This window comes from Ambystoma mexicanum, chromosome 11 (assembly GCF_040938575.1).
Source record: "Ambystoma mexicanum isolate Mex_15411 chromosome 11, UKY_AmexF1_1, whole genome shotgun sequence".
NCBI classification, from domain to species: domain Eukaryota; kingdom Metazoa; phylum Chordata; class Amphibia; order Caudata; family Ambystomatidae; genus Ambystoma; species Ambystoma mexicanum.
Genome location: NC_090934.1, coordinates 752,210,435 through 752,222,638, shown reverse-complemented (window position 1 = coordinate 752,222,638; position 12,204 = coordinate 752,210,435). Strand labels below are relative to the sequence as shown.

The 12,204-nt window shown below is 52.2% G+C and overlaps 1 protein-coding gene across 3 annotated transcripts in view; it reads right to left on the bottom strand.

Moving 5' to 3' along the window:
* The window catches only part of EIF4G2 (eukaryotic translation initiation factor 4 gamma 2), a 152,410-nt gene that overhangs the window by 43,727 nt on the left and 96,479 nt on the right, over positions 1-12,204 (bottom strand). For all 3 annotated transcript variants that reach the window (XM_069623647.1, XM_069623648.1, XM_069623649.1), the window contains 3 exons: positions 10,049-10,193; positions 8,826-8,986; positions 8,522-8,626 (listed from right to left, as the gene is read on the bottom strand). In XM_069623647.1, the coding sequence (XP_069479748.1) occupies positions 8,522-8,626; positions 8,826-8,986; positions 10,049-10,193 (411 nt within the window). The remainder of the gene's footprint in view (positions 1-8,521; positions 8,627-8,825; positions 8,987-10,048; positions 10,194-12,204) is intronic.

Below are 12,204 nucleotides of genomic sequence, written 5' to 3'. Positions count from 1 at the left end.
TCGGTTGGCAAACCGACCGGAGGCAGCGGTCGGTTTGCCAACCGATGACAGTACATGATACAGCCGGAGAGCCATCTGGAAATGGAAGCCTTCGAGAGAGCCTTCCCCTGATTGACAGGTCCAAAGTTCAAAGAGTTGTGACGTCTTCCGAAAACACTTCGTGCGGTCCACGTAGAACTTCAGCGCTCTAGCCACATCCAGCGAGTGCAAAGTCCTCTCAGCCGGCGACGAAGGCGACGGGAAGAACACAGGCAACACCAAGGGTTCGTTGAGATGGAAGTCCGACGGTACCTTGGGCATGAAGGAGGGGTGCGTCCTGAGCACTACCCTCGTGTCGTGAAAAGTCAAGTACGGGGCCTTGCATGAAAGGGCCTGGATCTCTCCCACCCGTCGTGCGGAGGTGATGGCCACAAGAAACGCTGTTTTCCACGACAGAAACTTCAACGGGGCCGAGTGCAGAGGCTCGAACGGAGGTCCCATGAGCTTGGTCAGCACCACGTTGAGCTCCCACGCCGGGGCCGGAGCCTTCACCGGCGGGAATGATCTGAACAGTCCCTTCATGAACTCTTTCACCAGACGATGAGACCACAAGGACGTCCGGCCCGTGGTTCTGGTGTATCGGGAGATCGCAGCAAGATGAATCTTGATGGACGCGTGTGCCAGTCCAGCTTTGGCCAGCGTCAGCAGGTACGGCAGTACCTGGGGACCGTAATCCGTAGAGGGTTAATCTTCTGTGCGTGGCACCAGACAGAGAACCTCTTCCATTTGTGTCCGTAGCATTTAAGAGTCGAGGACGCCCTGGCCTTTGCAAGAACCTCTCTGCAGTCGGCCAGGATGTCGTATCCTCCAAACTCTAGCGCTGCAGGAGCCAGGCCTGCAAGTTCAGCGATTTCGGGTCGTGGTGGAGGATGGCGCCTCCTTCCCTGGAGAGTAGATCCGCGTCCACCGGCAGCTTGATTGGCGGGGACGCTGACAAGTCCAGAAGGTCCGGGAACCATATCTGCCTCGGCCACGCAGGTGCGACGAGGATCATCCTGCACCGTGACCTCTTGAGCTGGTTGACGAGCCGGATTAGCAGTGGCAAAGGAGGGAACGCGTAGAGGAACAGGCCCTCCCAGGGGAACGAGAAAGCATCGCCCATGCTCCTCGCCTGGGGAAACCTGCTGGCGAACCTCCGGCACTTGGAGTTCGTCGCCGTCGCGAACAGGTCGATCTGGGGTGTGCCCCACCGTCGGAAGAGGCGATCCACTAGATCCTGCCGTAGTTCCCACTCGTGGCACGAGCGCAGCTCCCTGCTGAGTGAGTCGGCGATGGTGTTTTTTTATCCCTGCCAGTTGAAACGGCACCAGAAACATCCTTTGGGCGACGGCCCAATGCCACAGGTCCTGCGCCTCCTTGGACAGCGCTGGGGACCTGGTTCCGCCCTGTTTCCTGATGTAAAACATGGTGGTGGTGTTGTCGGTGAAGATCCTCACCACCTTGCCCTTGAGGGACGGAAGGAAGGACCTGAGGGCCCAGAACACTGCACGGAGCTCCAGGACGTTGATATGGAGGGACTTCTCCGTCGGGAGCCAAAGGCCTCTCGCGTGCAGATTTTCGGTGTGCGCTCCCCACCCTTCCAGGGAGGCATCGGTGGTCACTGTCTCCTGGTGGTCTGGGGTCTGGAAGTCCATGCCCGCCGTCAGATGCGTGCGGTTGCCCCACCACCGGACCGCTCGGCGGAAACTCTCGTCGAGTGTGATCCTCTCCTCGAAGCTGCCCGTCGTTTGGATCCAGCGCGCGTCCAGGAACTCCTGCAACGGGCGCATCCGGAGCCTGCACATGGGAATGAGGTAGATGCAGGAAGACATCATTCCGAGGAGGGACTTGATGGACCTCACCTTGGCCGCGTCGGAAACCAACATCCGCTGTACCTTGCCCAGGATGGACCTGGTCCTTTCCTCCGACGGGGAGGCCAGAAGGGACACGGTCGAGCTTCGCTCCCAGAAACAGTGCGTTTTGCGCGGGTACCAGGTGAGACTTGGCGTAGTTCACGGAGAATCCCAGGTCCGTGAGAAGTTGGACGGTCCTTGCCGTGTGATCCACGGCGAGCTCCCTCGTCTTGGCTCGGATGAGCCAGTCGTCCAGGTAGGGGTAGACGTGGATCCCCTCGCGGCGCAGCTGCGCCACCACCGGTGCAAGGCACTTGGTGAATACCCTGGGTGACGACCGTAGTCCGAAGGGGAGGTCTTTGAACTGGTAGTGACGCCCTTGGACCACAAACCTGAGGAATTTTCGGTGCCCCTTTAGGATGGGAATATGAAGTAGGCATCCTCCAAATCCAACGACGACAGGAAGTCTCCTTCCTCCAGCTGACCCAGGACGTGCTGGAGGGTGACCATCCGGAACTTTTGCGCCTTGATAACTTGTTCAGACGTCGCAGGTCCAGGATGGGGCGCCATCCCCCCCATCTTCTTCACGAGGAAGTATCTCGAGTAAACTCCGGAGCCCCGAAGCCTCTTTGGGACGAGTTCGATGGCGCCCTTCCTGAGCATCGCCTTTACCTCCAGGAGAAGTTGAGGGACGTGAAGTTCTTTCCTGGCCACGGGGGGGACGCGCGGACACCTTCTTTGAAACTCGAGCGCGTGGCCCCGGGCCAAGGCGTCCAGCACCCAACGGTCGGTGGAGATGGACTCCCACACGCTGACGAAGCTCGCCAGCCGGCCTCCCACCGGGGTGCTTCGGTGGGGGCCCGACCCCACGGTCGGTTCAATCCTGCTTCGACGAGGCTTTGCCGCCTTGACCTCCTTGGCGACGACGGCGGGGTCTGCCAGACTTGCCTCGTCCTCTGTAGGCCTCCTGAGCCGACGAGCGGGCCGCTTGACGGTAGGTGGAGAAACCGCCGCCAGAACTTTTGGAGGCGCCCTTGCCTCCGCTGCTCCGAAAGGGTGTCCGTCGTTGTTGCAGAACTCCAAGGGCCCGGGCCGTCTCGGTGTCCGCTTAAATGGCCTGAAGGGAATCGTCCACTGTTTTCCCAAACAGGTTGTTCCCATCGAAGGGCATGTCCAGGACTCTGGTCTGAACGTCTTGACGGAAGTCCGTAGCCTTGAGCCATCCACGCCGCCTAAGGCAAACGCCGTTGCCCAACTGGCGGAACACAGTGTCGGCGATGTCCGTCGCAACGGTAGTGGCGTGAAGCCACCTCACCTTCCTGCAGGTTCTCCAGGGCCTCTGCCCTCTTGTCGTCCGGCAAGAAGTCCAGCAGGGAAGCCAGTTTGTACCAGAGCTCCCTGTCGTAGCGGGCCACGATAGCCAAGGCTTTGGCCGCTTTAATCGTCGTCGCCGCAGAGGAGATGACTGTGCGTCCCATAGCGTCCAATTTCTTTCCCTCGCCGTCCGGTGGGGAAGTCGATGTGGAGGCCGCACCCCCCCCCGCTTTTTTCCTGGCCGCCGCGGAGACGATGGAGTCCGGGGTAGGCTGCGCCCGGAGGCACAGGGGGGCCGTGTCCGGGACCCGGTACTTCTTCTCGTACCGGTCTCTTCTAGCTGGCGTCGTGGAAGGGTTCTTGAGGAGGGTGAGGCCCTCATCCCAAATGTCGTCCAATAGAGGCACTGAGAGGACCGTCTTCCTCTTGGCCTTGCGCCGCTGATAAAGGAAACCTTCCTTCTTCTCAGGGCAGAGTTGGAAAAGCTCGGATGCCCTGGTGATCATGGAGTGGAACGATCCAATCTCGTCGGGCGGAGAAGCCCTGGTGGGAGGCGACGACGGTACATCCTCGTCGTATACCTCGTCGTCCGTACCCGTCGCTGCCGTGTCAGTCCCCGTATCATCCCCTCGGGTGGACGGGGAGGAGGGCTGGAAGGGGCGCGACGGCTGAAAAGGAGGCGGAGGGTGGATCCTTCTTTTCTTGGTAGGGGGAACACCAGAAGGTCCCGGTTCTGGGTCCCCCGACGGGAGAGGTTCCGTCGGCAACGGTAGCCTCGTCCTTATCTGAGCATAAGGACTGTATAGCCAACAAAATGGCCGCCGAGTTGTCTCGCGGCGCTGGCAGAGGGGAATCCGACAGGCGATCAGGGGCCCCGTCGGTACCCTCGACGATGTCGTCGTCACCTGCGTCGGGATCCATCCCGACGGGCCGGTCTTCTTCCACGCCGAGGCCGTGGCTTAAGACTTCGACCAGCTCCTCCTCCGAGGTTGAGGCCGAATCTACGACGACGCCCTGCCCCCCCTTTTTCTTCCCCACGGGGGATTTCACGGGGGTCCTATCGATGGGCACAAAAGAGGACTCCCTCCGAGGTGGCAGGGAGACTGAGCCCCGAGGTCGCCACCACTGGTGTAGCCTCCACAGGCTAAGCCAGGGCCGCCGCGACAGTTTCGATAGAGGGCTTGGCCGGATGGATTAAGGCCTTTACCACCCTAGGTGCGCTCACCGCCTTATCCTTGAGGGGGGGGGGGGGGACACTGCCTTGCTCCCCCTCCGAGCTCGACCAGGGCCTCTCCAGGAGCTTCGCCGGGTGCTCGGCCTTCCTCTTACCCGACCCAGAGCGTTGGCTCGTGGTTGATGGTGCTGAGGAGGGTGCGCCCTGCCTGGCGCCCGTAGAGCCCGACCGTTCGGCGCTCCCGGTGCCAGCGGACTCGCGGTGCTTGGCCTTATGTTGGACCCCCGTCGCCGGGGCGTCCTCAAAGGTCTTAGAAGACCGCTCGGCTTTCTTCCTCTTCTCGCCGGACGGGCTCTTCCCTTCCAGCCAGTTGGCGAGACGTTGATGGCGGTCCTTCATGGTCCGCTCCGACATGTTGCCGCAACACGCACAGTCCTTCTCCACGTGCGTCTTGTCCTCATGTAGGCAATAAAGACAAAAAGTGTGTTCGTCCTCCTTGAAGACGTTCTGCAGCTGGCATCCAGGGCAGACCCTGAACAGCTTTCCGGGCGTCGAGCTCCCCTTCTCCTGGGCCATGACCGGGCCTGAGAAACTTCTGGAGTCTTCCAAAAGCGTAGCTCGACGAAATCTTCACCCTTGAGGGGCGCAGACGAATCCGACACGGGTCCCCGTTGATCGGATGGAGAATCGTAGCTTGAGGCTCTTTTGACCGAAAAAACGAAGTTTTTGAGAAAAAACGTGAAAAAAATAACACTAACGCTCGAGAGCAATAGCACGAGGATCCCAACACATGAACGTGCGGTAAAAATCTGAAGATGGCTGCCAGAGGCGGTGCTTAGGTAGAGGGCAGTCATTGGCTGTGGTCAGTATGACGCAGAGACCAGTGATTGGTTATTACTACGAATAACAGATCAGAAACGAAACTGATACTGGTTTTTTCTTTACTGAGGATTCCCAACCTGACGACGGGGAATATTCATGAGCATGTGAATCCATGCCAGACCCCATGCTGGAGAAAGATGCCTCTTCTTGGTCAGTGGTTGCCCTGGTGTCAACAGGTGAGCCAGAGCCGTTGGCATTCTCTGCATCGCAGACACCAGCATGTGGAGGGTCAAATGGATGTCCAGTGAAAGATCTTTCGGCGGTACCTGGGGTGCAGGGGACCAGGGCCCCCGTCTCGAGGGGCGACAGGGCCATGGCCTTAGTAGTCCCCATGGACGGTATCCCTGTTACCGTCACCTTCAGAGGTAGATTCTGACATAGTCATCGTCCCCATGGACGGTGTGAACTGACAGGATCTTATCGTCGCACAAAGAAACGTGTCCGTTCCTTGGAGTCCTTCATCGCCACCCCCCCCCCTTTTTTCTTCAGGTCCTGAATGGTAGTTCTCGGGCTAAGGTTTGGCATCCTCTTCTCCTGAGTCTTCTCAGTTGGCTTGCTAGAAGCCTCCCTCCAGGGAGGAAGAGACACCAGCCATCGTCTGGGTACCCTGGACCGGATCAGCCCTATGGCCTTCGAGAGCAATGCCACTACCAACGCCACTGGCCAACTCCTGGTGTACCTGAGCTTTCACGGAAAGGCCGGTCTCCTTGCCTTGTTTGGTCTTCGCCTTGTCCCACTTAGCCACCGCTTTCAGGGCCTGGTCGGACCCCTTGTCTAGTTTGGCCTTACTGGGTAGGCCGGACACCATACCCTGCTTAGCCTTCTCCAGAGTCCATCTCAGCTTCCCCGGAGTAGCCGATTGCCTCTTGGATGAAGAACCAGAGCAGTGGCTGGAGATCAATGCAGATCATGCCCCGACCGTTGCAGGATCTGCACCAGGGGCGACCAACTGAAGCAGACTCTCATAGCTTGGCCTTGTGGTGGGCTCCCACGGGTGGGGCACTCTCAAAGGACTTCGAAGCCTGCTCAGGTTGGCTGGATCTGGGAGAATCACCCCTTGGGCACCAACCAGGGCAGAGACCTTAGCCTGGAGCCACGACTCCAACCGTTGGCGCCAATCCATCGTGTGCATAGCAAAGTCACAGCAAATTGCACATTCTTTGTGCGTCGGGTACAGACACAGATATCGGGAAGGTATGTCCGCCATGTACATGTTCTGCAAACCGCAACCAGAGCAAAGCTTGAAGAGGAAGTGCTGTCCTTCTCATCCAACATGCTCCACACGGTTTAGGCCTGAAGAAAAGCTTCCAGAGATGATCAAACCTGGAGGGGCGCCGAGTGCCGAAAAACAGATCCCTGTTAAGGATATTCGATGGAGCACATGGGCTCGATTGGAAATCTTTTTTTCGGTCAATCAAAAAGTGAAAAAACACAGAAAAGCGCAAAGAAAAAAAGCACAGTGCGCCACACTTAAATGGAACACTCATTAGCCTGTGTCGCACCTAGATAGAAATGTGAATCCGCCACACGTAAAACAAAACTGAATGACGACAATTGCAACACTTGAATGGAATTGTGATCACTAGCCTGCCTCACATCTAGACAGAATACAGAAATTAGCAAGCGCCACTCCTTGTTGGAATAGTGAATGATAGCAAGCATCACACCCACACCTAGCCATAACTGCAAGGACAGCAATGCCAACTAACCAATCCACTAACAATTTCATCCCTCCGCATACACCTCTCAAACAACCACAAGCCTAAAATGCAGTAATCCGCACAAACTACACTGCAACAACAAAACAAACCGTACATAAACTTGAACAGCACACAACGACTACTGACCCTAAACACCAAGCCCAGCCGGTCCCACCGGGCGGAGGCTGCCAACAGCACATCACTGCTCTCTTGAACTTTGAGCTTATTCCCACTAACTCACCCCCCCCTCTCCCCCTCTTTCAGAGCCACCAAGGGACCACTCGGGTGGTGATAATGTTAAAGGATATTTGTACTGCGCACTAACAAGGACTCCCAACACTTGAACGTGTGGTAAAAATCTGACGATGGCTGCCATAGGAGGGGCTTGGGAAGAGGGCAGTATGACCCAGAGCTCAGTGATTGATTTATGGGAGAAAGACCGTTCAGAAAAACCAAACTGATTTTTCTTTTACCGAGGATTCCCAGCCTGACGACCGGGAATATTCATGAGCATGTCAATCCATGCAAGACCCCATGCAGGAAAACATTTATTTCACCTGCCTCGAGAGTTTGGCTAGTCCAAGTAGCAATTACCCAGTTCACAAAGTAGGGCGACCTTTCAGAGCGCACAGGGCTACGCTTTATGACACTCCAGCCTCCATTGCTAGCAGCACCCTTGTTTTTTCCTGCACTCACTGGCAAATTTTACATTCTGGCGAAACTGGCCTCATACTGGGCAAGTCTTGTGTTTATGTGAAGCGCTACTGTCCCTTCCAAGTCGGTGGCTCAGTGCAATCTGCCCATCGTTATCGGTGTGCAGTTCCCTCCAGGTCCAGTGGCTCTGGGGCAACCGTGCGGGTTACTTCAGGAGTCTCATGCTGGAACGAGCCTTAGCGTGGTCTTCCACAGTGAAATCTGATGTGTAAGGGATGATCCTGAAAACCTCCCACTTTACAAGTCGCCGCGTGAGCCTAAGAAAAGGTTGTGGGAAGGGGGATGGGGAGTTGAGGAAAAGCTCCAGAGACAGGTATAAAGTTTTAACCCATTAGGCATGAGATGCACTAGTAACAAATGGTGAATTTAGGTAGCACACAACACTGCTTCAACCCAATGGTCTGTGCCTGTACAAAAACTTAGGCGAGGGCCAGCCTTTTGGCACTAGGAACCTTGGTGAAAGCCTGCAGTGCAACCTTGTCCGGCGCAGAAAAGTTCTCAAAGTCATGTTTGAGATCTGGCAAATGTACAGGGAATATAAAGCAAGTTTAGTGCACAGGGCACTTGCAGAACCAATCAATGGTGGCCCATACCTTTTACTGGGCCACAAAAATCTATATTTCAACTCTGCCACTCTTGCTCACCAATCTGTGCCAAAGCCTGTCCTGGCCACCACAGTCACATGCGACAATGCTACAAATAAGTGGTTTGGACTTCTATCTTAACCCATTGAGAAACAGTTAGCTACTACAACATGGCAAGAGCTCTTCTGAAACCCAAAATGCAGAATAAAGTAAAAGGATAACATTCCAGCTTCAGTACAAAAATTCTACTTTTTATATTGGTTATATTAATGCATTATGTACCTCATCTGCATTTAGTTGTCCCTTTTTGATAAAACGGGGTGGCATGTCCTTTGACTGTCCTTGTTGGGACAAGCTTCCCTGACTCTGGAATAGCTGGCTTTGCCCCTGGTTTGAGAGAAGAAAAAAAGGCCCATCAAGATTAGACAATGTGTCAGATGAGGAAGCAGTTCCTCCAACAATCGTAAATGGGAAGATTCAGAAGGGTAGGCTCACAATTTAGAAAACATCAAAACATGATCCAGCTGGGGTTAAGAATGTACGCATGACAAAATACTTGAAAATCACTGCTAAAACAAAAACGTACCTGGTTTTTCATAAACGACTTTATTCCAATTTCTCCAAATTGGGACGGAGCAGGAGGAATGTGCCCACTATGGCCATTAAAAAGTTGATTTGAGCGATGACGTCCCATAGTGGGTGAAAATCTATCTTGAATGACACCTGGGCCAGTACCAATCCCACTACCTAAAATTATGCAAAAAACGGAATACAGGTTATTTTATGCTTTGTGTTGCTGCAAATATTTAGTGATCAGTTACGAGCAAGACAAGTTGACTTAATCCTAGTTCAGGATCCCAATATGGCAATTGAATATACCCTCCCAACAGAGCCTCCTTGCACCATGGGCACATAAGGCTCCCCCCTCTATACAAAAAGGTCTAGACACCTACAGACTAATAGGCAGAGCTTAAAGTTACTTCTAAGCAGAAGGTCACCTTGCTTTTTGTTCTCCTAACCTTCCTTCTGATCCGCCAGAAGGACTAGACCACACAAATGCCACTGGAGAATATAAAACCCAATACAATGCCTTCATTAAATTCACCTACAAACTGAATAGCTCCAGCTAAAAAGGTAAGATAGCCAAGCATTTTAACTTCATGTACATGGGACAACCTTTAAAGCAGAAAATGAACTTAAAACTACAAAACGAACAATACAATTACTCGCCCACACAGCTCCACAGATTTGCCCATTTTATGCACCCAAGTATTGAGTAACCAAATCTGTATAAAATCAAAGGTGTCAAAACTCATAGATGTGCCATCATTTCTCTGCTGCTCTCCAAACCTTGGGACCTTTGAGGCAGTGACTGCAATGCTAACCAAATGGCACATGCAAATAAACGACAGCACCAGTGATTGAAAAGTATGGGTCCTCAGCCCTGTCAAAAGCCGCCACACTGCCCACAAGACTGTACCAAACATAAGCCAGAACCAGTCTTTTCACTCCCCTCACTGTGCCAGTCGGCTCACATACTGTGCAGACCCTGTACTGTGGTTGCTACCGAGTGATTTGCTCCTATGTCTCATTCCCTTGCCTCCAGCCATATAGAAGATCAAGCACAATTCCAGCTTGGGACGTTGGAAAGGTTTTACACCAAATAGCATGTATGAAGGAATAGCGACTTTGCCCACAAGGATACATTTATTGGGAAGGGGAGCCAGAGAATGTAGTGATCCTTACATAAAGACCAGAGCATGCAAAATCACCACTGTTATGAGCGGATGAAGAACTACACAAGTTTACCTGGCATTTGTCCAAACATATCTGCAAGTCCTCCAAGTGGATCCCTGTCAAGTTTCAACCTTGGTGGCATGAACGGCCCTCCTTCCAGAAAGAAGTCACTTCGCGTCCCTTGACCCATAGGAGCAGGAATAAAAACTCCAAGATCCTGCAAACGGTCAATATAAGGTTAAGCTTCATTATCAAATCAGACAAACGCAGAGGGGGTTCATTTTGAATAGCAAGTTTGCAAAAGTAACACCATACTACTGCCCTCTTCATACGCTTAAGCCAAAACAGAACAAGTTACTCTGGCTTATGTACTCATTACTTCATCCGTAACAATACTGAATTGCCAAACATGCTATACACCAACTGTCCTAACTGAACATCTTCCAGAAGAGCTTAAGTCTATAGTAGCAATGGCATAAACAGCATCACATTTTATTTTATGTGTTCGATTAACAGAAATTCAGACATATATTGGCCTGCTTATTAAGTCTTTGCAGATGTGTGGCGAGTTAACATTGCGGCTCGGCCCAAAGGCAAGGTGGCGTACTCCATCCAGTCTCTGCAACATAATAGCATGACACTGCTCATATTCCTAAAAAGGCAGTGTTCGGTAGATTTTCATTCGGAGTTAAATTCTTACCACTCTGCGAGTTCCCTAGCATTTTCTTGGTGGACTGTTGTATGTATGTCGGCTTGTATAGCGCCGGCAGCCTGCAGGCATCAGGGCGCTTATGACAGACAACGCATACTATGCTGAAAAGAGTGCAGACATGTTAGTTGTCCCCAATATTACAGCTTTAAGATAAGAGTCTGATGGTGATCGGTGTACTTTCTAAAAAGATGGTCTTCCAATCTCAACTCAAGCGGGAGATTATTCCACTGCTGCGCAGCCAATACTGCAAATCTACCCAAGGTCCGTCTTCAATTTATATTTTGGCACTGAGCAAACCTTTTCCTGCCGAGCGTAGCTGTCTGAGGGGTGTGAGCTACAAATTGGTTGTGGAGATATAGGGGGCATCTCCGGACAGGCACTTTTAGTGTCATAGCTTTGAAATTTGCCCTCTACTCCAAGCCAATGCAGAGATCTTCTTGCCATTGTTATGTGGTCTCAATATGCATCATTCTCTATGACTTGGCATCTCGCCAGGTCTTTTTGTTGCTCCTATTAAAAGGGCATTACCGTAGTCTAATCTAGGCAGTACAATTGCCCTCGCAATTGTTGCTGTGTTTGCCTCATTTCAATAAGGTCTAATGCCCTCATAAGGCATAGGTAATATGCTGTATTTTTGTGCAAATAGTTCACCTGCGCTACTGAATTGACTGAAGCATTGACTATCACACCCAGCGTTTTGACCCGATTAGAGACTTGAATTTTCGCTTCATTTATAGAGAAAGGCTCATTCTCCTCCTAGCTTGGCTATTGTCAGACTAGATCCAAATATCATGAGCTCTGTTTTCGTGTCATTAAGACACATCCACTTCCATCTTGGGGGACACTTTCTGCCTTCTGTATTTTTGTGAGACCAGCACACCAGTGTTAAATCTATACTCTGGCCTGGTGGACAAACGTATAGAAGGGTAAGGCCAGCCTTGTACGACAGTAGGCAGCTAGGCGAATGGTCTAGGCTACCAATGAGCTTGTAAGGGGTCCACAATGAGCACACAGTTAAGCAGTCAAGGAATGCACCAAGAAAAAACGAATTACTACCAACAGGTAATGTCACAACACTAACAATATGATACCGCCACACAATCACTAGGGTAGGGCAAAATACATAACCCCCTGAAAAGGAGGTACATATTAGTATTAGCACTACAGTTCCTCAGAGATTCAATCTTAATTTCAGAAGTCCATCCCTAAAATGTATGGGACCTCGTGCCACAAATAGTTCCATACAGTTATGTGAAGCTGAAAACAATGAAGGTAGTCTCTGGGGCCCAGTGAACAGTTTGAAAGGTTAGGTAATAAGTTATGTAATAAATGTGTTCAACATTTGGAGTGTGCTTGTGTAAACAAGCAATGGCAAAGCCAAATAAAGGAACAAGTTACTTACCTGTAACTGTTCTCCAGCATGGGTCTGGCATGGATTCACATGCTCACGAATATTCCCCGTCAGGCTGGGAATCCTCGGTACCAGAAAAAGAAAAAAAAAAAAACTTTCGTTTCT